The sequence below is a fragment of the Saccoglossus kowalevskii genome, chromosome 2, assembly GCF_978046115.1.
Source record: "Saccoglossus kowalevskii chromosome 2, keSacKowa6.1, whole genome shotgun sequence".
Classification (NCBI taxonomy): domain Eukaryota; kingdom Metazoa; phylum Hemichordata; class Enteropneusta; family Harrimaniidae; genus Saccoglossus; species Saccoglossus kowalevskii.
In genome coordinates this window covers 3,328,644-3,355,067 of record NC_140642.1, presented here as the reverse complement: position 1 = coordinate 3,355,067, position 26,424 = coordinate 3,328,644, and the positions used below count along the sequence as shown (strand labels likewise).

At 35.7% G+C, this 26,424-nt stretch overlaps 1 protein-coding gene and 1 long non-coding RNA gene across 3 annotated transcripts in view; one reads left to right on the top strand and one right to left on the bottom strand.

Annotated features, from left to right (window-relative positions):
• The window catches only part of LOC100378055 (CB1 cannabinoid receptor-interacting protein 1-like), a 58,687-nt gene extending 36,195 nt beyond the window's left edge, over positions 1-22,492 (top strand). For both annotated transcript variants that reach the window (XM_002731538.3, XM_006812465.2), the window contains exons 3-4: positions 10,427-10,571; positions 22,044-22,492. In XM_002731538.3, coding sequence (XP_002731584.1) covers positions 10,427-10,571; positions 22,044-22,211 — 313 coding nt within the window. In that variant the 3' untranslated portion in view covers positions 22,212-22,492. The remainder of the gene's footprint in view (positions 1-10,426; positions 10,572-22,043) is intronic.
• LOC144363551 (uncharacterized) lies at positions 13,796-14,539 on the bottom strand. Its single transcript, XR_013422753.2, has 2 exons — positions 14,443-14,539; positions 13,796-13,966 (listed from the first exon to the last, which is right to left on the bottom strand). It is a non-coding gene; the product is annotated as an uncharacterized LOC144363551 (long non-coding RNA).
• Positions 22,493-26,424: the final 3,932 nt, after the last annotated feature.

Below are 26,424 nucleotides of genomic sequence, written 5' to 3'. Positions count from 1 at the left end.
ACCAATGAGTTATTTGATTAAGTGTCAATTACTAATGAGTGATTTGATTAAGTGTTGATTACCAATGAACAATGAGTGATTTGATCGTCAATCACTAATGAGCAATAAGTGATTTGATTAAGTGTCAATTACCAATGAACAATGAGTGATTTGATTAAGTGTCAATGAACAATGAGTGATTTGATTAAGTGTCGATTACCAGTGAACAATAAAATGATTTGATTAAGTGTCAATGAGTGATTTGATTAAGTGTCAATGACCGATGGGTGATTTGATTAAGTGTGCCAATGCAATATGAGCATTGCATTATAGATATGTATTTTAGAAATAGTTGTATCACTGATTTGATTATATAAATTAGAAAAATTCACACAGATTCATTGATTTTTGAAAATTTAAGCTTTACATATCACTTGTTGATGTGCCACTCATCATGATTGCACCATGGTGGTCTGCAGTGCAATTTAATAACAGGGAATTAGTTTGTACACTAAAATTAAGACCAGCTTGATGCAAATTTTCTAGAGAGCAAGATATAGAATTCCTAGTTGAATCTCCACAAGAGGTTAAATTGATCAGCAGTCGGTCATAAAGTTTATTGCAACTTCGTGCAACCAGTGTGTGAGCTACTAACATTGTGTCAAAATCTCAAAGCAAGTAATGTTTTTTTCAAGGGCAGTAGGCAAAAGTGCCTGGGTTAAAGTGGTTTGCAGTATAACCTCTTAGTTGAACCTGCATAAAGTTTATTGCAACTTCGTGCAACCAGTGTGTGAGCTACTAACATTGTGTCAAAATCTCAAAGCAAGTAATGTTTTTTTCAAGGGCAGTAGGCAAAAGTGCCTGGGTTAATAAAGTACTAGAAAAAATAAATGAGTATTTTCCTTCTTGGCTAAAATAAGTTATTTGTAACATTCTAGAAATGTTAAAAAGAACAGTACTACAAGCATTGCTGTGGTGACATGTTTTGACTCAAACTTGTACATGTATTGGTTTTGTGTCTTGCTCAGACTCAGAGTTTCTAGAAAATGCATATCTAGCGTGTACAAGACATGGCCACACGCTTTTTGAAAACGTTTGAATGCAGGATGCTTTCACTCCGCTCTACATAATAAATGGGGTATGACAGATCTGAAGCTGACCAATAGGTGTTCACCATATAGATCATGTGACTTACACTTTTTCATCCAATGCTCGTACCATTGTTTATGTGTACCAAACTCGTTTTTGTTTATAAAACAAGATACACACAAACATAATTCACTAATCTGGGCTCAATGTCGAAAGTTTGTTGTGAAATCCAGAAACTTTAATAATCATTGCCGTGCGGTCACTCATGATGCATCGCTGTTACTAGATGCATAGCTGCCATTCTGTGCATATTTTAAGTTAGTTCTATGACGGGCGAAATAATCCCACCAGCAAAATATAAAATGATATACCCTCACAATACTTCAGTCACTGATGCATTGTTAACAACAAACTCCCTGTGTGACTCTGATTTTGAACAATATTTGTACTACTGACGTCAGAATGCAATACCTCTAAAAATAGACTCGATCAAGCAAATGTTTTAGTATGTACATGACAAATTTGGTTTATTTCTGTATTCATAAAAATTTTCAAAACCAGCACATAAAAATTATATACCATTTTACACTTAAATATTGAGGATTTGTTTATTTGGCACTCAATTGTCAGCTGTTCGTGTACGAGAAGTCTGGTACGCAGTGTGTTCGAAAATTAAATACGCTGTGTCATACCCAATCTGTTTTATAGTTCTTTAGCAGAATTTCTCATTTATACCGGAACACCAACGAGCACACAATACGTGGAAACACGTTCAATTCATCAGTGCGTGCTATTAAATACTTTTTACACTGTCATGTACGCCGCTATTAATAAATTATGACTTTCTCAATTTATCAAGCGTGTGTCAAATCAGTAAATAAATTAAATATAGATATAATGGCACAGTATCTAGTTTGTGTGGATATTTAATACCCATAGTATTCCATTAATTATCATTTTACCCATAGCTAATCACCTGTGGAACCCATGTCGTGTAATCACCTGTGGAACCCATAACTAATCACCTGTGGAACCCATAGCTAATCACCTGTGGAACCCATGTCGTGTAATCACCTGTGGAACCCATAGCTAATCACTTGTGGAACCCATAGCTAATCACCTGTGGAACCCATAGCTAATCACCTGTGGAACCCATAGCTAATCACCTGTGGAACCCATAGCTAATCACCTGTGGAACCCATAGCTAATCACTTGTGGAACCCATAGCTAATCACCTGTGGAACCCATAGCTAATCACCTGTGGAACCCATAGCTAATCACCTGTGGAACCCATAGCTAATCACCTGTGGAACCCATAGCTAATCACCTGTGGAACCCATGTCGTGTAATCACTTGTGGAACCCATAGCTAATCACCTGTGGAACCCATAGCTAATCACCTGTGGAACCCATGTCGTGTAATCACTTGTGGAACCCATAGCTAATCACCTGTGGAACCCATAGCTAATCACCTGTGGAACCCATAGCTAATCACCTGTGGAACCCATAGCTAATCACCTGTGGAACCCATAGCTAATCACCTGTGGAACCCATAGCTAATCACCTGTGGAACCCATAGCTAATCACCTGTGGAACCCATAGCTAATCACCTGTGGAACCCATAGCTAATCACCTGTGGAACCCATAGCTAATCATCTGTGGAACCCATAGCTAATCACTTGTGGAACCCATGTCGTGTAATCACCTGTGGAACCCATAACTAATCACCTGTGGAACCCATAGCTAATCACCTGTGGAACCCATAGCTAATCACTTGTGGAACCCATGTCGTGTAATCACCTGTGGAACCCATAGCTAATCACTTGTGGAACCCATGTCGTGTAATCACCTGTGGAACCCATAGCTAATCACTTGTGGAACCCATGTCGTGTAATCACCTGTGGAACCCATGTCGTGTAATCACCTGTGGAACCCATAGCTAATCACTTGTGGAACCCATAGCTAATCACCTGTGGAACCCATAGCTAATCACCTGTGGAACCCATAGCTAATCACCTGTGGAACCCATAGCTAATCACCTGTGGAACCCATAGCTAATCACCTGTGGAACCCATAGCTAATCACCTGTGGAACCCATAGCTAATCACCTGTGGAACCCATAGCTAATCACCTGTGGAACCCATAGCTAATCACCTGTGGAACCCATAGCTAATCACCTGTGGAACCCATAGCTAATCACTTGTGGAACCCATGTCGTGTAATCACCTGTGGAACCCATAACTAATCACCTGTGGAACCCATAGCTAATCACCTGTGGAACCCATAGCTAATCACCTGTGGAACCCATAGCTAATCACCTGTGGAACCCATAGCTAATCACCTGTGGAACCCATAGCTAATCACCTGTGGAACCCATGTCGTGTAATCACCTGTGGAACCCATAACTAATCACCTGTGGAACCCATAGCTAATCACCTGTGGAACCCATAGCTAATCACCTGTGGAACCCATAGCTAATCACCTGTGGAACCCATAGCTAATCACTTGTGGAACCCATGTCGTGTAATCACCTGTGGAACCCATGTCGTGTAATCACCTGTGGAACCCATGTCGTGTAATCACCTGTGGAACCCATGTCGTGTAATCACCTGTGGAACCCATAGCTAATCACTTGTGGAACCCATAGCTAATCACCTGTGGAACCCATGTCGTGTAATCACCTGTGGAACCCATAGCTAATCACTTGTGGAACCCATAGCTAATCACCTGTGGAACCCATAGCTAATCACCTGTGGAACCCATGTCGTGTAATCACCTGTGGAACCCATAGCTAATCACTTGTGGAACCCATAGCTAATCACCTGTGGAACCCATAGCTAATCACCTGTGGAACCCATAGCTAATCACCTGTGGAACCCATAGCTAATCACCTGTGGAACCCATGTCGTGTAATCACCTGTGGAACCCATAGCTAATCACCTGTGGAACCCATAGCTAATCACCTGTGGAACCCATAGCTAATCACCTGTGGAACCCATAGCTAATCACCTGTGGAACCCATAGCTAATCACCTGTGGAACCCATGTCGTGTAATCACCTGTGGAACCCATAGCTAATCACCTGTGGAACCCATAGCTAATCACCTGTGGAACCCATAGCTAATCACCTGTGGAACCCATGTCGTGTAATCACCTGTGGAACCCATAGCTAATCACCTGTGGAACCCATAGCTAATCACCTGTGGAACCCATGTCGTGTAATCACCTGTGGAACCCATAGCTAATCACCTGTGGAACCCATAGCTAATCACCTGTGGAACCCATGTCGTGTAATCACCTGTGGAACCCATAGCTAATCACTTGTGGAACCCATAGCTAATCACCTGTGGAACCCATAGCTAATCACCTGTGGAACCCATAGCTAATCACCTGTGGAACCCATAGCTAATCACCTGTGGAACCCATAGCTAATCACTTGTGGAACCCATAGCTAATCACCTGTGGAACCCATAGCTAATCACCTGTGGAACCCATGTCGTGTAATCACCTGTGGAACCCATAGCTAATCACCTGTGGAACCCATAGCTAATCACCTGTGGAACCCATGTCGTGTAATCACCTGTGGAACCCATAGCTAATCACCTGTGGAACCCATAGCTAATCACCTGTGGAACCCATAGCTAATCACCTGTGGAACCCATGTCGTGTAATCACCTGTGGAACCCATAGCTAATCACCTGTGGAACCCATAGCTAATCACCTGTGGAACCCATAACTAATCACCTGTGGAACCCATAGCTAATCACTTGTGGAACCCATAGCTAATCACCTGTGGAACCCATAGCTAATCACCTGTGGAACCCATAGCTAATCACCTGTGGAACCCATAACTAATCACCTGTGGAACCCATAGCTAATCACCTGTGGAACCCATAGCTAATCACCTGTGGAACCCATAACTAATCACCTGTGGAACCCATAGCTAATCACCTGTGGAACCCATAGCTAATCACCTGTGGAACCCATAGCTAATCACTTGTGGAACCCATGTCGTGTAATCACCTGTGGAACCCATAGCTAATCACTTGTGGAACCCATGTCGTGTAATCACCTGTGGAACCCATAGCTAATCACCTGTGGAACCCATAGCTAATCACTTGTGGAACCCATAGCTAATCACCTGTGGAACCCATAGCTAATCACCTGTGGAACCCATAGCTAATCACCTGTGGAACCCATAACTAATCACCTGTGGAACCCATAGCTAATCACCTGTGGAACCCATAGCTAATCACCTGTGGAACCCATAGCTAATCACTTGTGGAACCCATGTCGTGTAATCACCTGTGGAACCCATAGCTAATCACTTGTGGAACCCATGTCGTGTAATCACCTGTGGAACCCATAGCTAATCACTTGTGGAACCCATGTCGTGTAATCACCTGTGGAACCCATAGCTAATCACTTGTGGAACCCATGTCGTGTAATCACCTGTGGAACCCATGTCGTGTAATCACTTGTGGAACCCATAGCTAATCACCTGTGGAACCCATAGCTAATCACCTGTGGAACCCATAGCTAATCACCTGTGGAACCCATAACTAATCACCTGTGGAACCCATAGCTAATCACCTGTGGAACCCATAGCTAATCACTTGTGGAACCCATAGCTAATCACTTGTGGAACCCATAGCTAATCACCTGTGGAACCCATAGCTAATCACTTGTGGAACCCATAGCTAATCACCTGTGGAACCCATAGCTAATCACCTGTGGAACCCATAGCTAATCACTTGTGGAACCCATAGCTAATCACCTGTGGAACCCATAGCTAATCACCTGTGGAACCCATAGCTAATCACCTGTGGAACCCATAGCTAATCACCTGTGGAACCCATAGCTAATCACCTGTGGAACCCATAACTAATCACCTGTGGAACCCATAGCTAATCACCTGTGGAACCCATAACTAATCACCTGTGGAACCCATAGCTAATCACTTGTGGAACCCATGTCGTGTAATCACCTGTGGAACCCATAGCTAATCACCTGTGGAACCCATAGCTAATCACCTGTGGAACCCATAGCTAATCACCTGTGGAACCCATAGCTAATCACCTGTGGAACCCATAGCTAATCACTTGTGGAACCCATGTCGTGTAATCACCTGTGGAACCCATAGCTAATCACTTGTGGAACCCATGTCGTGTAATCACCTGTGGAACCCATAGCTAATCACTTGTGGAACCCATGTCGTGTAATCACCTGTGGAACCCATAGCTAATCACCTGTGGAACCCATGTCGTGTAATCACCTGTGGAACCCATAGCTAATCACTTGTGGAACCCATAGCTAATCACTTGTGGAACCCATGTCGTGTAATCACCTGTGGAACCCATAGCTAATCACTTGTGGAACCCATGTCGTGTAATCACCTGTGGAACCCATAGCTAATCACTTGTGGAACCCATGTCGTGTAATCACCTGTGGAACCCATAGCTAATCACTTGTGGAACCCATGTCGTGTAATCACCTGTGGAACCCATAGCTAATCACCTGTGGAACCCATAGCTAATCACCTGTGGAACCCATAGCTAATCACCTGTGGAACCCATAACTAATCACCTGTGGAACCCATAGCTAATCACTTGTGGAACCCATGTCGTGTAATCACCTGTGGAACCCATAGCTAATCACCTGTGGAACCCATGTCGTGTAATCACCTACACCTACATTACATCTATATAGTTCCACCAATCTTTCAAAACAGAATGTATTGCTCACCAACACTTTTGCCTATTAAACGCCTTTGCTTATTTGTAATTAGTTTAACATAGAGGAGAATCTAATTTGGTGAAAGTCACTGTGACTTCCTGTTTAAAGACCATAGAAAAATGTTCACTGCTACAATATTTTCTTGTGATTTCAAATTTGTTTCTTACAAAAGAACTGTATATTATGTTAGGCGTTACTTTGTTGTAGAACTCAAAGCTTTCAGTCAGACTTACACATTATGTGATCATGTCAAGCTTGGTAATGATAACAAATTAGGAGACACAATTAGATGTTATAGCATAAAATATCTCCACAAATTAAAATTGATAAGTCTGAATTTATATGTTGTTTAATTTGATGGACCTTGAAGCAGTTATATGATTGAATCTATTTTAATGTGTGAATAGAAAAATAAAAGCTGTGAAGTGATGGATGAGATAACTTGACGTGCTTATATAATAATTTATAGTTAAATTACCGTCATGATCATGCTGAGAAGAACAGGTGAAACTCCAATAAATTCAATAATGGTGGTCCATTCGCATGTGGTGTGGTGATGACCTCAGGGCAAGGATTGTTTATTAACTTATTAAAAGTTATATTTACACTGGAGCATCATGGGTAAAGTTAATAATAACATCATAGTTGATGATTAATTTATTTTGCCTTGAGACTAAAGCTACCCAAGTGTATTACATATTAAACTGATCGCATCTCATTCAGTACTACTGAAATATACATTTCAGTCTGTCGTGAGTGTCTGTATGTCTGTCTGTTGTCATAGCAACATCAAAACTGACACTACAGGTATAATAGAAATATCTTAGAATGGACAGTAAGTAAGAAATAAAAGGATTGAAACTAAACATTTGTGATTGATTTATTATCAGTTTATAATAACCATATTTGTACAATTGCCTAGGTTAAGTCCCTGTTAAAAAGTCACCAAAAACTAATGCCACCAAAACTAAGGACACCATCAACAAGGATCTGAGATGAACATAAATCCGTTCTTTCAGAGACCATATTGGCTAGTAACCATGTGCAGACTCACTAATTGTGTAAAAATTTCTAGAAATGTGGGTCTTTTGATCATCTCACAATTCAGTTCTCATGAATTTTCACATTACAACACTTGCACAAATCATAGACTCTGTTAGAGGGTCTATACACAAATCAAAAATATTGACATTAGTCTGTCTAATGTATGTCTTTCTTCTTGTCAGAAGGTTATCACCAAATAACCGATATCAAAGGTAATCAGCCTATGATGCAATTTGTAATTTACTATGAAATAAAACAGCAAACTAAAAATACGTGTTGATAGATATCAATATAATCATTTTATTTGGTCAATTTAGCACTGAGAGAAATACATCAGTACAGTTAAGATGGATTCTTTGACGGATTTTGTGCGTCACAGAACTACATGTACCATTGAGGAATCTGATTACATTACTTGTACCAATCTCAAGTACAGATTGCTTGCGCAGTAATGTTATTTATAAACATGGAAACAATCATCATGACCCAAATACCATGTTCAGATTTAAATAACCATTAAGGAAGGGCACTATGGAATGTGAATTGATAATTCTACTACTGTATAAACATTTTACAAGAACCTGAAGACTAGAACATTTAATTTCTCACCCTCGCACAAATTTTTACACCAGTTTAGACCTTAGAATACTGAATTGTTTATTTTCACTAGGAATTTATTGTTATTAAATATGTAAATCAACAAAAATAATATTCCCCTTTTCCCTGCTATAGTTTGCTTATGACAAATCAGTGAAAATAAATTAGGGAACCTATATAGAGTACATATATATATTACAAAATGGGGGGGGGTATTCCTAAAGGGGAAAACATGCATTTAATGGGAGAAAGTTAAAATGTACAGCACCATCATCTTGCAAAAATATCTAGCACAAAACAAAGAAAAAAATTGTACATTTAGGTTTTTGTTCCACCCAGACTTTTCGCTTTGTTCAGACATGACAGTGAAAAGGGTTTGGGTAAATCACGGTTTAATACTAAACGTTAGTAACCGTGGGTAAATAATGAGCAAAATTTGGCTAGCAGGATTATTTCACTTATTGGATCAAATATCAAATCCTTGTTGCAAAAATATTTACCAGCATTTTGAAATACGTGGAGTCAGGGTAGCTACTATTTAATATTTATATTTATTTTGAAACATACTTTAAAATGTATAGAAAAACATATACACCGATTATGAAAAATAGTGTAAACAGAAGGTTAAATAATTCCCCTTTGATTTCAAATGGTCAACCCTTAATCTTTTTCAAGATAACCATTTACGACAATTGATTTGGTGGGAAACATTATGTTTGCTCATCACTTATCCAACCACAAGTTTGGTAAAGAAACGTTTGCGCTTTTACTTTAGTAAATTACCAATAGCTACCGATATATGCTTGTAAGAAAGTCAAAATTTGTCTGACTACTGTAAAATACTTTATTTTTGCTTGTAATTAATTTGCTAATTTCACTGAAGGAATGACTCATTGAAAATAAAATCTAGTGAATAAACCTTTTTTCCTATATTTTGCATTACTCGTAAAAATTCAGTGAAAATAAATTCAATACAAAACACCCAAAAAATCATTTCAACAAAAATTAATTCCAGCTAAAATAAAGTATTTTACAGTATTCTATTTCATGACAGTATATGTACAGGTCTCATTAGACTGCAATATCTGATAAACTGTTAAATCTCAGTTCCTTTGAGTGGATATCAGGACCCTGACCCGCATATTAAGATACTTTATAGACCTCATAAAGGCAATGTAAGTCTAGTCATGGATATTCAGTATGCAAAACACCATAATTTGATTTTTAAAAACAAGGACAAATTATTAGCCAAATTAATGCAGTATCTAATAAATCAATGTTAATTTTGACACCAACTTGTTCATATCTGTCAATTCTGGAGTACTTCTCATAAGAATGAGTCAGAATTATTTGTTAGAGTGTAATATGATATGATTCGAAAAACGCCAACAAATTTAGTATGCTTCATGTGAACCAATAGGCATGCCATAAAAATTCATGCTGTATTTCGTCAATTGGGAGCTCATGTGCTTCACATAAATATGTCAAGATGTATACCTATGGACAGCATCAGTTTGTATTTGTATCTTAAAACCAATCTGACAATTTCATTTTCACCAATTTGGGTCATTTTCCACCTGTCTATGTTTGCCTCTATTCAAAATACATAGCTTGTGATATCGAACATTAAGTCATCTTATCTTAAAATAAAAAAATGGAAAAAAATCTTAATTATTTGGGCTCAAATGAAAGTAATTTTTATATGTGTATGATGTACATCCAATCCATGTGTGTTATTTATTACAAAGGTCAATTTTGCTTAATAATACATGAATTAAAAAAAAAAGTATACTGTAGATTTTTTAATTTTCACTCAAAGAAAATTTGTGGGGAAGTAACATTGAGAAATTAGTGTGGCTTTGCTGTCTTTATGGTGCCATTGAAATATGGAGTAAACTTTGTGAAAGGCGAAAGAAGATGTTTGGATGTTCATTTTCTTACATAAGGAAGTATTGTAATGTCCATGTATTTGTTTTATTCCAGATCTCTGTCCATTGGAGGCAACGAGTTGAAATTGGAAAAAAAGAAAGAAGTAGCAATTGTTAATGATTATATTGCCAAATTTAATACAATTGATATGCCAGTAACAGAAAAAGGATCAAGGAAAGAACTACAAATAATTATGCATGTAAGTCAACATAACATGATTGTTTTATTGTCACAAAATACCAGTGATAATGATAAAACTGATTTTGGGGGTAATTTTCATAAAGAATATAAATGTATAGATCTACATTTTATTTTTTCATGAAAATTTTGAAATTCTGCCAAAACATTTTCAACTGCTGCATGTGATGACCAGAAACCTATAGTTTTCTATGATGAATTTACAGAATAATTAGTTTTCTTTTTTTTGGTGGTCTTCAACTAAAATTGATTTCCATTTTAATCTTATTCCCATATAATTAAAATTGTATGATAGTGTGGGTAAATCTTATCAGTTTGCTGCCCAGCACTTGTAATTGGTAGATCCCAATTTGAAATTTGAACTTTTCGTAAGTATTATTCAGTCCACCATCTTAGTGCTCCAGCAAAGGATTGTGGGTCAAGTGTGACATCATATCCAATGCCATCAGTCAGGATTTTATACATAGTCACAAAAACGTCACAATGATTTCAAAGTATCACTGTATGCGAAATCCTGCCTAATGGGCCACAGTCACATTTTTTGCTGCAACAACAATTTGCTTTTTCAGTCTCTCAGGAAATTAAATAGGTTTAGAGTAAATGTTGAATAGACTGCTGTAATTCGGATAATCTGAAGTAATTAAGACACCATCGAATAATGTACATTTTAACAGTATCCAAACTGACATATGTATGAGTACTTCATTCCATCATGATACAGTCTTGCAATAATCTGGCAATCCCTGAATGACAAGCTTCATGGTACTCACAAACTGGACAGAATTCGTCCACTTTGCATCTGTAATATGTCTTTTCAAATACCTTTATCATATTTTCTAATATATTCACAATAGTTTTCAAAACCAATATGTTACATTATATAGTTAGGTTTTAATTTTAATGAATTTAATGCACTTTAGTAAATAACTGCTAGTAATTTACTGTGAAAACATTAATTATTCATTAGAACAATAGAATGTTTACTGGAAAAGCTATGAATATGATCAAATATCAAAATAGCAATTTAAATATCAGTGAAAATGAGTTTCTTTTACATTAGTTTCTACTTCAATACTGAAATTAAATCATTGTGTTCATGAACTTGCGCAGTAAGTCTATTCTTAGGTGTGTGTGTGTTGGAGGTCATATCTGATTCGACGTGATAGCAAATTTATCAATAAAAAATATTAAAATTTTAAATGTGCTAAGCTCCTTGTGAGCAGTTTGCAATGAAAAACAACAATCTGCAGTCAACATTAACAGTTTCAACATTAACATGTAATTTTTATTATTTCTGTCAAAACTCATTATATTGAAGCTATACCAACCAAGATTATCGTCAGTAGATGAGTGCAATACTTTATGTGACTGTTGTGAGTGTGATGCAGATGAGCAAATGTCAGTGATGGAGACAGAAAAAAAAGTGATCAAACCTCAGGTTGATAGGCACTGGTATTGTCATTTTAATCAGTAATTTTAATTAGTATTCGAAGACAGTCATTACAACAAGTTTTCAATCCAAAATTCAACTGAGAAAAATCTCAAGCAGGCATTTCCACATCCCTAAACCTAAGACTTAATATATATTTTCCCCACAGAAGCAATCCGATTGGCTAAACTTTTCTCTATTTCAACTGTGGCAGTGAACTAATATACGCTAGTTTTTACTACAAGGCTACATGTGAAAGCATATTTATCATTATTCCTTGAACAATCAAAATGGAACAAATTAAACTTTTTACATTGTGTGAAATTTTAAGGTTCAGATACAATGACATGAAGTATGTTGAGCATTTGTTAAGTTAACTTTTTACAATGCTAGTATTCCTCTTGCATTGTAAGACGCTAATAAAGATTTTATACATATAATATAATGAATTGTGCTATTGTGGGACAACTGGATATCATCCAAATTTATACTAAACAAAATCATGTTTATTTGAGACCCTAACATTCCAAAGGAATGTAAACAAATATCTATGTTATATTTATACAAAGTTAGCACAGTGCCACTCATGTCTCATCACATTTTCCTGTTAAATAATAACGCAAGAGAATTGACCATAAATTTCATTGAAAATGTTAATGTGACGTGTGTTAATCATCTGGAGATTACCAGTGATAACACTATGTTCTATACTAGTGTATAAATTAGCTAGATATTACTAGCATTATACCTAGGCATTAGTGGAATGACTTCATGTGAAATAAAACTTTGGTTATTGAACCTTTTGAAAACAAAAGTTTCACATATATAACGGTAGTTGTTATATTTATTCGATCATCTTGATCAACCCCTACAAACAATTCAGAATTATGTGATTTAACAAGTAAATAAAGAAAAACACATAAAAATTTTTTGGCTATAAGGGTTTGAAAGGGTTAAAACGTAATAACAATAGTACATAAGGTCTAAATATGGTAGTGAAAGTTTGAAAATAACTTGCAGGTCATCAGCATTCATAGGTGTGTTCTGTACTAGACAAGATTTGTTGACTCGGTTATCCCAGCTCTAATATACGGACATGGCTTGAATTTTAACTGTAAATCAGATATTTTGATTTACAATGTAACTTTATATCTTACTTACGTCTATATAACTGAATGTTTATTAAAGACGACTATTACTTATTATAATGCAGTGCACTGTATGTTATTGAAACACCTCATTCTCATTTGTTGATCAGTAGCTTTTATCAGAAAATCATACGTATAAGATTGTGCAACTTGGTCAACATTCAATTTAGCAAATCCTCTATTATCTGTTCATGTCAGTTGGATATTTACCTATTTGTGTATGCACATCAATTGTCCGTGAACTTCTATGCACCTCTGATTTAAGCGTCCAGAGTGCGTTAATGAATAGCCAAGTATGCTATCACTCCATGCATATACAATTCCCAATCTGATTAAAATCTGATGTAGTGTATGGGCTTTAGTTATTTTGGCTATAAACTTATTTTAATTCTATGTTTTATTACTTTTGTTATTAATGCCTTTTTATTTTACTTTGATTTTGATTCTGTGATTTTTTTTTATTTCGCCCTACATACATCCGATCCGACACTTATGTAAGTCCCGTTCAAATCTCACATAAGTAACAGCTAATCACAGCCCCCCTTTTATACAGGCTGTCGGTTGCTTAATTTTCAGTGTAGCGATACTCTAAGGGGCAATCTTTCTGTACATTATACTAGTATTTTGCCGACTTGAATAAACCATTAATAGACAATTGATAGTATATTTTTATTTACAAAAGAAATTCCACAGCATTTTACAATTTTTGTCATTACATTGAATATTTTTTTCACTTCCAACAAATGTGTACACTTTCTGATACATCTTCGCCAGCCATAGTTCGTTAATTCAGTCATCGCTTCAATTTTACATCAAACACTGGAAGCAAAAAAATAAGTAAATCGTAACAATTAGAACACTGTAAACAGCTATAGTAAACAATGCAAACTGATTTTTAATTGTATAACGGTCACCGGCCCACGGCATTGACGCAGAAAATTGGAGCAAAAAAATGCAATGTGTTCCAAATATAAAATATTTTATTCCAGTCCAAATCAGCTCAATTACTTTAATAAAGATGTTATTGTATAATGTACGAAATGTTGATACATTTTGATGAATATTTACAGCTACGGCTTCAATATCGTAGACGATTTTAATCTGAACGTCAACAAAACATCACCCGTCTCCAGGGCAAGCGACTGGAAAAAGAAACCAGTGTTCAGTCGAACCGGTGGAATCAAAATCGTCACTCCGAAAATAGCTAAGCAAAATAATGATCTAAACTCGAACCATTCGAGCCACAATACAAACATAAAAATGACTTTCGTTGCATTTGACAATGATAAACTTACCGAAAAGCCGTGTTTTTATCGGTCGCTAACGTCGGTATAATCCACCATTTTATTTGAGTGTGTTTGCCACCTGACTCTGACCGGTGACGTCACCGTGTGCGCTATAGAAGGAGGTCTGTGATTCGTTGCCTAAAATCGTCAATAGTGGGTCTCGTTGAAATCTTGTTACATAGGCATCACGTCAGATGTATGTAGGACGGAATTAAAAAAAAATCACAAAATAAAAATCAAAGTAAAATAAAACAAAAGTAAATAAAAATAAAATAAAATAAGTTTATAGCCAAAATAATCAAAGCCTGTACACTACATCAGATTTTAATCAGATTGATACAATTCCTTGGTAATTAATATAATTGAAATAAAGTTCTCTGCACTGCTTATTACTACGTGATAACAGGGCCTGGATGGGGATCTTTGCTTAAATAATGGCTTGACTACATCCTGCCCATTATTGCGTACATCCCCATCCTTGTCCCGTTATCACAGAGTAATAGGCAGTGCATCATCTTTTATTCCGTCAATACCCACATGTTACCTACAGTACTGACGTATGCTTAATGAAATCGTTTGTTGAATACTAATCACAGTTTCAGTTCCACACACTATTGTTTAAAATCACCATCCAAATAAAACTACATGTACAAGCAATGATGCCCTGCCAACACATGTAACAATGTGATATTATTTTTATTACTACTGCCATACTTCAGATGATATTGTAAATTATTCAAGGGCAAGGTTTCAGTTATTTCACTATGTTACTAAATTTTAATTTTTCTGAGCTACATGTAGCTCCCTAACAGGCTAGTCAAATCAGATGTACCAGAGGTCAAATAGCTCCCTGATGAACTGTCCTATAGCAGGCTAGTCAAATCAGATGTACCAGAGGTCAAATAGCTCCCTGATGAACTGTCCTATAGCAGGCTAGTCAAATCAGATGTACCAGAGGTCAAATAGCTCCCTGATGAACTGTCCTATAGCAGGCTAGTCAAATCAGATGTACCAGAGGTCAAATAGCTCCCTGATGTACTGTCCTATAGCAGGCTAGTCAAATCAGATGTACCAGAGGTCAAATAGCTCCCTGATGAACTGTCCTATAGCAGGCTAGTCAAATCAGATGTACCAGAGGTCAAATAGCTCCCTGATGAACTGTCCTATAGCAGGCTAGTCAAATCAGATGTACCAGAGGTCAAATAGCTCCCTGATGAACTGTCCTATAGCAGGCTAGTCAAATCAGATGTACCAGAGGTCAAAATTCAGTCCTGTCCACCTGTCCCAGACAGGAAGATTGTAGAAATTCAATATGTTTACAGATTAGACATTATACAACTTGTCCAGTGGACAGACACTTTTTAACCCCTGTGTACTGTAATCCATTATACAGATAATAAACAATTAATTCTTAAATGTGGTTAAATTAATAGAGTTGATTTTGGTGAGTGTTATGACTATAGAATTAAAAATGAGGTGAAAAATCCAAAAATCATAGAAAGATGTAACTATATTTGTTGTCCATAAAAATTAAACATTAAATTTTCATGTTTTAACTAAAATTTGGTGGTTTAACAGAGAGGTCCAACTAATAGAAAAATTACAGTACATATAATTTGTAAGCTGTGTTTGTTTTAATTCCGGCAAGACTTGGAGGTTAAATCGTTGACTGAATGCATGGTGACAGATTTGTAGCAGTGGCAGTTCAGCTTATGGAATTGTCTGGAGTATCCATCTGATACATACCCAATATAGCATATCACATGTTTGGAATTCTTTATTACTAACAAAACAGGGGTATTTGTAGTAGAGTTCAGTTTCTATTTAGATATAATGAAATTGTTGTGGTCATTAAAATTGGATTACAGTAGATATTAAAAAGTAATATGTATGTTAACAGACTGTACAGGAATTTAATTAGAAATTACAGTATCCTTGGCTTAATAGGAAAATAAAAGTGTGTATCACATATAAATGACATATGCTTATATCACTGATTTTATAAAATTGTGTGTGCAAAGCAGAACAGTGAGTCTTTTAGTAAATTTTGTCTGTTCACAGCCAATCTGTTCCATTGATTTCTATTACTAGAACCACTGATTCAGTTCCAATAGCATCTAATAGTATAAATAAATTGGTTATTTTGGGTTTAAATTTGAGCGTATAAATTTAATTTGCAATTATTAGAAATTATTTCTGAAAAAAACTATTTGTCAGTTCCATGTTTGAAAGCACTCCTGAGAAACAAATACTGTACGACAATTTTTTACCAAAAATTCAAGATGGCGATAAAATCATGTGACTGATCCTACCGGTAATTTGTTACTGTCTGAAGGAGTGCAGTATAAAGATGCAACAAGACAAATTTCAAAATAATTGGATAAATATAGCATCTTTAAAAAACTAGAATAATAATAGTTTAGAAGAAACCCAAGATGGCAGCCAAATTACGAAGAGCCTTGCAAACTTTAAAGAGCATTATACATAGATGATAAAAAAACAATTTCAGGTTAATGTGATTTTCACGTGTTTTTTGGGCGGGACATGGCGGGGAAAAGACATGTGACCGATGAGGTTTTTATTCATGAAATAGCCCATATATCAATAATGCTGCTACAAAATATGATGCTTGCCAATCCAATTGACCAATCAAAGTTCTGAAAGTTACATGAACTAGTTCTCATAGTTCCCAATGTGAAAAGTTTCAGAAGTTTTCGCTGTTCAAATTTTAGGGCTACAAAAAAAAGAGGTAATAGAAGAAATATTCAAACAAAAATAATAGGGTCCAAACTTACTTGGACTCCAACTAGTTTCAGAAGGATCGTCTCATGAAATATACTAGCTACATGTATGCATGACACTAGTCTTTTCCATCACCACTTTCAGCACACAGGAGTTCTTTCAAATTTTGTTTTTGATTTTCATTTGTGTCTCATAAAGAATGATCAGAAATAAAACCTAGAGAAATCCTATGACAGAGATGTTGACCTATATTGATGATTTATCCAATTAACACTGACATATTGTTACTGTCTGGTCTGTTTGTAGATTTACACAACAGAGGGCACTATTTCAATGATTTGTGAAAAGGTTGGATGTGTTTAAATTAATTTTATTTTTTGTCAGAGCAACAATTAATTGAAGGCAAGTTAGATCTTTTGGAGACTTGAATGTATTAAAATTTAGAGTAGTTGACTCAGTTAAATTGCTGAAAGTATTAAAGAGCAGATCATAAAATATCATCCATAAAAGTGCTCTGGGAGCAGGAAAAACACATAATACATGTACTTCTTGCAAGCATATGACTGACCTTTGACCCTGGAATATGTACATGAGCATAAGATCCTTTAATAAATTTGTAATTATAATAAAGCCACTAAAAATGTTTTCTAAAATCTGTGATGTGCATGGGCAGCTTTTTATTCTGAAATTGTCATTAAATTTTTGATATCATGAAAGCTAAATTCAGTTAATTCTGAAGCACAATGCAAAAAGAAACATGAATATATTTGGAAGACCTAACAAAATGTGCACACAAATAGAGACAATAGGGGGGTGTTATATATACGTTATATTTTGTAGGTCCCTGGAATTCACCAGTTTATAAAATTTTGTAAACTGCTTAAATTTCACTGACAAACAACAAATTTGTGTTAACTTTGTGTGTCAGGGAAAATGAACATTTTTGTTGGCTGATAATTTCTATTATTTTTAGTTTGAAATAAAACAAAAAGAAGAGTCTATTAATAAAAAAAAATTATAACCTATTGTGGGGAGAGATATTCACTATAGTAGATTTGATGTTGCAGAGATATTCACTAGTAGATTTGATGTTGCAGAGATATTCACTAGTAGATTTGATGTTGCAGAGATACTCACTAGTAGATTTGATGTTGCAGAGATATTCACTAGTAGATTTGATGTTGCAGAGATATTCACTGTATGTAGTAGATTTGATGTTGCAGAGATATTCACTGTATGTAGTAGATTTGATGTTGCAGAGATATTCACTGTATGTAGTAGATTTGATGTTGCAGAGATATTCACTATAGTAGATTTGATGTTGCAGAGATATTCACTAGTAGATTTGATGTTGCAGAGATATTTACTGTAGTAGATTTGATGTTGCAGAGATATTCACTAGTAGATTTGATGTTGCAGAGATATTCACTAGTAGATTTGATGTTGCAGAGATAGTCACTAGTAGATTTGATGTTGCAGAGATATTCACTAGTAGATTTGATGTTGCAGAGATATTCACTAGTAGATTTGATGTTGCAGAGATATTCACTAGTAGATTTGATGTTGCAGAGATATTCACTAGTAGATTTGATGTTGCAGAGATATTCACTGCAGTAGATTTGATGTTGCAGAGATATTCACTATAGTAGATTTGATGTTGCAGAGATATTCACTTGTAGATTTGATGTTGCAGAGATATTTACTGTAGTAGATTTGATGTTGCAGAGATATTCACTAGCAGATTTGATGTTGCAGAGATATTCACTGCAGTAGATTTGATGTTGCAGAGATATTCACTATAGTAGATTTGATGTTGCAGAGATATTCACTAGTAGATTTGATGTTGCAGAGATATTTACTGTAGTAGATTTGATGTTGCAGAGATATTCACTAGTAGATTTGATGTTGCAGAGATATTCACTAGTAGATTTGATGTTGCAGAGATATTCACTGTAGTAGATTTGATGTTGCAGAGATATTCACTATAGTAAATTTGATGTTGCAGAGATATTCACTAGTAGATTTGATGTTGCAGAGATATTCACTAGTAGATTTGATGTTGCAGAGATATTCACTGTAGTAGATTTGATGTTGCAGAGATATTCACTAGTAGATTTGATGTTGCAGAGATATTCACTGTATGTAGTAGATTTGATGTTGCAGAGATATTCACTAGTAGATTTGATGTTGCAGAGATATTCACTATAGTGGATTTGATGTTGCAGAGATATTCACTGTAGTAGATTTGATGTTGCAGAGATATTCACTGTAGTAGATTTGATGTTGCAGAGATATTCACTAGTAGATTTGATGTTGCAGAGATATTCACTATAGTGGATTTGATGTTGCAGAGATATTCACTGTAGTAGATTTGATGTTGCAGAAATATTCACTGTAGTAGATTTGATGTTGCAGAGATATTCACTGTAAATTTGATGTTGCAGAGATATTCACTGTAGTAGATTTGATGTTGCAGAGATATTCACTGTAGTAGATTTGATGTTGCAGAGATATTCACTGTAGTAGATTTGATGTTGCAGAGATATTCACTGTAGTAGATTTGATGTTGCAGAGATATTCACTAGTAGATTTGATGTTGCAGAGATATTCACTGTATGTAGTAGATTTGAGGTTGCAGAGATATTGACTAGTAGATTTGATGTTGCAGAGATATTGACTAGTAGATTTGATGTTGCAGAGATATTCACTGTATGTAGTAGATTTGATGTTGCAGAGATATTCACTAGTAGATTTGATGTTGCAGAGATATTCACTGTATGTAGTAGATTTGATGTTGCAGAGATATTCACTGTAGTAGATTTGATGTTGCAGAGATATTCACTAGTAGATTTGATGTTGCAGAGATATTCACTGTAGTAGATTTGATGTTGCAGAGATATTCACTGTAGTAGATTTGATGTTGCAGAGATATTCACTGTAGTAGATTTGATGTTGCAGAGATATTCACTAGTAGATTTGATGTTGCAGAGATATTCACTAGTAGATTTGATGTTGCAGAGATATTCACTAGTAGATTTGATGTTGCAGAGATATTCACTGTAGTAGATTTGATGTTGCAGAGATATTCACTGTAGTAGATTTGATGTTGCAGAGATATTCACTGTATGTAGTAGATTTGATGTTGCAGAGATATTCACTGTATGTAGTAGATTTGATGTTGCAGAGATATTCACTAGTAAATTTGATGTTGCAGAGATATTCACTGTATGTAGTAGATTTGATGTTGCAGAGATATTCACTAGTAGATTTGATGTTTCAGAGATATTCACTACAGTAGATTTGATGTTGCAGAGATATTCACTAGTAGATTTGATGTTGCAGAGATATTCACTGTAGTAGATTTGATGTTGCAGAGATATTTACTGTAGTAGATTTGATGTTGCAGCGATATTCACTAGTAGATTTGATGTTGCAGAGATATTCACTGTAGTAGATTTGATGTTGCAGAGATATTCACTAGTAGATTTGATGTTGCAGAAATATTCACTGTAGTAGATTTGATGTTGCAGAGATATTCACTAGTAGATTTGATGTTGCAGAGATATTCACTAGTAGATTTGATGTTGCAGAGATATTCACTATAGTAGATTTGATGTTGCAGAGATATTCACTGTAGTAGATTTGATATTGCAGAGATATTCACTGTAGATTTGATGTTGCAGAGATATTCACTAGTAGATTTGATGTTGCAGAGATATTCACTATAGTAGATTTGATGTTGCAGGGATATTCACTGTAGTAGATTTGATGTTGCAGAGATATTCACTAGTAGATTTGATGTTGTAGAGATATTCACTGTAGTAGATTTGATGTTGCAGAGATATTCACTGTAGTAGATTTGATGTTGCAGAGATATTCACTGTAGTAGATTTGATGTTGCAGAGATATTCACTGTAGATTTGATGTTGCAGAGATATTCACTATAGTAGATTTGATGTTGCAGAGATATTCACTGTAGTAGATTTGATGTTGCAGAGATATTCACTGTAGATTTGATGTTGCAGAGATATTCACTAGTAGATTTGATGTTGCAGAGATATTCACTATAGTAGATTTGATGTTGCAGAGATATTCACTGTAGTAGATTTGATGTTGCAGAGATATTCACAAGTAGATTTGATGTTGCAGAGATATTCACTGTAGTAGATTTGATGTTGCAGAGATATTCACTAGTAGATTTGATGTAGAGATATTCACTAGTAGATTTGATGTTGCAGAGATATTCACTAGTAGATTTGATGTTGCAGAGATATTCACTAGTAGATTTGATGTTGCAGAGATATTCACTAGCAGATTTGATGTTGCAGAGATATTCACTATAGTAGATTTGATGTTGCAGAGATATTCACTGTAGTAGATTTGATGTTGCAGAGATATTCACTGTAGATTTGATGTTGCAGAGATATTCACTAGTAGATTTGATGTTGCAGAGATATTCACTATAGTAGATTTGATGTTGCAGAGATATTCACTGTAGTAGATTTGATGTTGCAGAGATATTCACTATTAGATTTGATGTTGCAGAGATATTCACTATAGTAGATTTGATGTTGCAGAGATATTCACTGTAGTAGATTTGATGTTGCAGAGATATTCACTAGTAGATTTGATGTTGTAGAGATATTCACTAGAAGATTTGATGTTGCAGAGATATTCACTGTAGTAGATTTGATGTTGTAGAGATATTTCACTAGTGGATTTGATGTTGCAGAGATATTCACTAGGTTTTAAATTCACTGGTTTGTGAACAAAATGAATTATGCATTGTTTTATTAGATTTGCATATTCACTGGGGTTTAATTTCATACATTTATCTATCAGCTATTAATTAAACACTGTCTTTATAGATTGAAGACAAAGGCGTATTTAATGGATGCATCCAGACTAAGATATACAAGACAACTGACAAACGACATGCAAGATGGGGAGAAGAATTACACCATATAGAATGGGAGTGCATGCCAAATGAAGAAAAAGCTGGATTTGTGACTGTGACCAAAGAAAGCTTCCGATGACATTATCTACAGTTAAACTAGCACGTGGGAACAGATGTGATCTTTGAAATGTTTACTGAATCACCCAGCTACAAACTTTATTTAATTTCTCAATATTACACACAGGTATTTCAAATTATGCACACATTGAGAGCGAGGATAACAATAGCTTATATGGTTAATGATGAATAAAAAGAAGAAATCTATTTTGATGAGAGATGGTATGAGAGAACAAAATTCTGGGACTGTTTTTTCATCTAACCCATTGAGTAATAAAGTAAACTTTTGTCATCTTTCACAAATTAAGTCTGTTTAAATTTTTGCATAAATTAGAAAACAGTGTTGTTCAAATCCTGCATGAATCAATGTGAAATTCAAAATTATAGAAAATACCTAAAAATGTTGCATTTTGTGGGGAAAATAATAATAATGTTAATAATAATATGACAGTTGAAAATGGCAATAAGGAAGTTCATAGCTGGGCTATTCCTAAAATATTAATGTTGTACAATGTATAGTTCACACTAACCTTGTGTTATTGTATTGCACAGGATTTTGGCACATACATGTACTTGAAGGATTGATGGGGTCAACTTGTAAAAAAACTCAGACAATTTTCCATTCACTCCAAGATTAAGCGTTAAGTATGAAATCGAACATAAAACGCAAACATATTTTTGGTATTTTCAGGCCCAATAATATATGATGGTCAATTTTAATGGAGTAAGGGTATTCCACTTTCAAAGATTAGCATTCTGAATTTGGGCTATACAAAAGAATTTCAAAATCCTCTTGTTTGGTTTTTGGCAAACATCTAGTCCATGCCTTTTGTGCATTACACAATCTTGTAGTTATCGAAAAATCACCGGAAAAGAATTGCAAATTCTTGATTTCTTGCTGAAAAAAATAGTCCATCAAATAAAAGCAAATTGAAAGAGGGGGGGTTCACATGAACTTCTTTCCATGGAAACTGAAAATTGTAAATTTAGCAAAATACATACAACTGTGGTTCAAAAACTAGTTCAGTTACCAGACAAAACCTGGAATAACTTGACAAACATTGTTGTGTCAACTTTTTAAATATATATACAAATGTATACAGTACATGTTTGAAGCTGTGCACAGAAAAGACAATTTTTTTTTTTTTTTTAAATTGCCATTATTTATTCTAAACAATTTCTGCCTATATTTTTTCAGTTGGACCGCTTATACTCGGTACAACAGTAACTGATGACTTGGATATGCACATACACATACATTTTCGCTTAAATCACATCTTATCACCATGCTTGGTTACCTATTTGAATAATACATATTCTCTTCCTGAGCTGAATTTAATGTGGTTTCTAAGCTGTACAAGGCCACACAATGTTTCTTCATAGGACAGCATATGGCACTATCAGTTAATGGAGGTGTGTACGTGACAAACATGCACTTAAATAAACAGAATGAAATATTAGTGTTTTTGACTTTTATATTTTGACATTTTAGCTATTATGGTATGCATGATAAATTGATTGAAAAAGTATGTTTTCTAGCGTGGGTGGATTTCCACGGTGCCATGACACATATGTTACTGTTTGACCTTAAACATTATGCAGCTTTGCATTGTAAATTTCATTAGTAGCATAATTTTACTGTATCGAACACGATTCAATGTCAATTATCGAATTATACTGTCATAAAATAGCGTAAATTCATGGTGTAACCTGTTAAAGAAACCTTGTTGAACAGAAATGCACAATGCAAATGTCATAGTTGATAATTTCTCAAGACAGGTTTTATCAGTTTCATACAAAAAATTTAAATTTTCAGCCAGCTGGAAAGATTATTTCATTCTGTAAAATAAAATTGACATGTAGAGCAGACCACAAGCAAGCTAATCTTATGATTTTATTGTATCCCATGCATCCTTACAGTCAGCATCTAAGAAAGCTCCATGGCATATTTCCCATGATCCCGTGAACCATTACAGTCGGCATCTAGGAATGTTTGATGGCATATTTCCCATGATTCCATGTACCATTACCGTCGGCTTCTAGGAATGTTTGATGGCATTTCCCATGATTCCATGCACCATTACAGTCAGCATCTAGTAATGTTTGATGGCATATTTCCTATGATTCCATGCACCATTACATGTGGCATCTAGAAATGTTTGATGGCATATTTCCCATGATTCTATGCACCATTACAGTCGGCATCTAGGAATGTTTGATGGCATATTTTCCATGATTCCATGCACCATTACAGTCAGCATCTAGTAATGTTTGATGGCATATTTCCCATGATTCTATGCACATTACAGTTCGCATCGAGGAATGTTTGATGGCATATTTCCCATGATTCCATGCACCATTACATGTGGCATCTAGGAATGTTTGATGACATATTTCCCATGATTCCATGCACCATTACAGTCGGCATCTAGTAATGTTTGATGGCATATTTCCTATGATTCCATGTACCATTACAGTTTGCATCTAGAAATGTTTGATGGCATATTTCCCATGATTCCATGCACCATTACATGTGGCATCTAGGAATGTTTGATGGCATATTTCCCATGATTCCATGCACCATTACATGTGGCATCTAGGAATGTTTGATGACATATTTCCCATGATTCCATGCACCATTACAGTCGGCATCTAGTAATGTTTGATGGCATATTTCCTATGATTCCATGTACCATTACAGTTTGCATCTAGAAATGTTTGATGGCATATTTCCCATGATTCCATGCACCATTACATGTGGCATCTAGGAATGTTTGATGGCATATTTCCCATGATTCCATGCACCATTACATGTGGCATCTAGGAATGTTTGATGGCATATTTCCCATGATTCCATGCACCATTACAGTCGGCATCTAGTAATGTTTGATGGCATATTTCCTATGATTCCATGTACCATTACAGTTTGCATCTAGAAATGTTTGATGGCATATTTCCCATGATTCCATGCACCATTACATGTGGCATCTACGAATGTTCGATGGCATATTTCCCATAATTCCATGCACCATTACATGTGGCATCTAGGAATGTTTGATGGCATATTTCCCATGATTCCATGCACCATTACATGTGGCATCTAGGAATGTTTGATGGCATATTTCCTATGATTCCATGCACCATTACATGTGGCATCTAGGAATGTTTGATGGCATATTTCCCATGATTCCATGCACCATTACAGTCGGCATCTAGTAATGTTTGATGGCATATTTCCTATGATTCCATGTACCATTACAGTTTGCATCTAGAAATGTTTGATGGCATATTTCCCATGATTCCATGCACCATTACATGCAGCATCTAGGAATGTTTGGCATATTTCCCATGATTCCATGCACCATTACATGGCATCTAGGAATGTTTGGCATATTTCCTATGATTCCATGCACCATTACGTGGCATCTAGGAATGTTTGATGGCATATTTCCCATGATTCCATGCATCATTACAGTTTGCATCTAGGAAAGCTCTGTGGTATATTTCCCATGATCCCGTGCACCATTACAGTTGGATTCTAGGAATGTTTGGTGGCATATTTCCTATGATTCCATGCATCATTACAGTCGGCATCTAGTAATGTTTGATGGCATATTTCCCATGATTCCATGCACCATTACAGTCAGCATCTAGTAATGTTTGATGGCATATTTCCCATGATTCTATGCACCATTACAGTTGGCATCTAGGAATGTTTGATGGCATATTTCCTATGATTCCATGCACCATTACAGTTGGCATCTAGTAATGTTTGATGGCATATTTCCCATGATTCTATGCACCATTACAGTTGGCATCTAGGAATGTTTGATGGCATATTTCCCATGATTCTATGCACCATTACAGTCAGCATCTAGTAATGTTTGATGGCATATTTCCCATGATTCTATGCACCATTACAGTTGGCATCTAGGAATGTTTGATGGCATATTTCCTATGATTCCATGCACCATTACAGTCGGCATCTAGTAATGTTTGATGGCATATTTCCTATGATTCCATGTACCATTACAGTTTGCATCTAGAAATGTTTGATGGCATATTTCCCATGATTCCATGCACCATTACATGCGGCATCTAGGAATGTTTGATGGCATATTTCCCATGATTCCATGCACCATTACATGTGGCATCTAGGAATGTTTGATGGCATATTTCCCATGATTCTATGCACCATTACAGTCGGCATCTAGTAATGTTTGATGGCATATTTC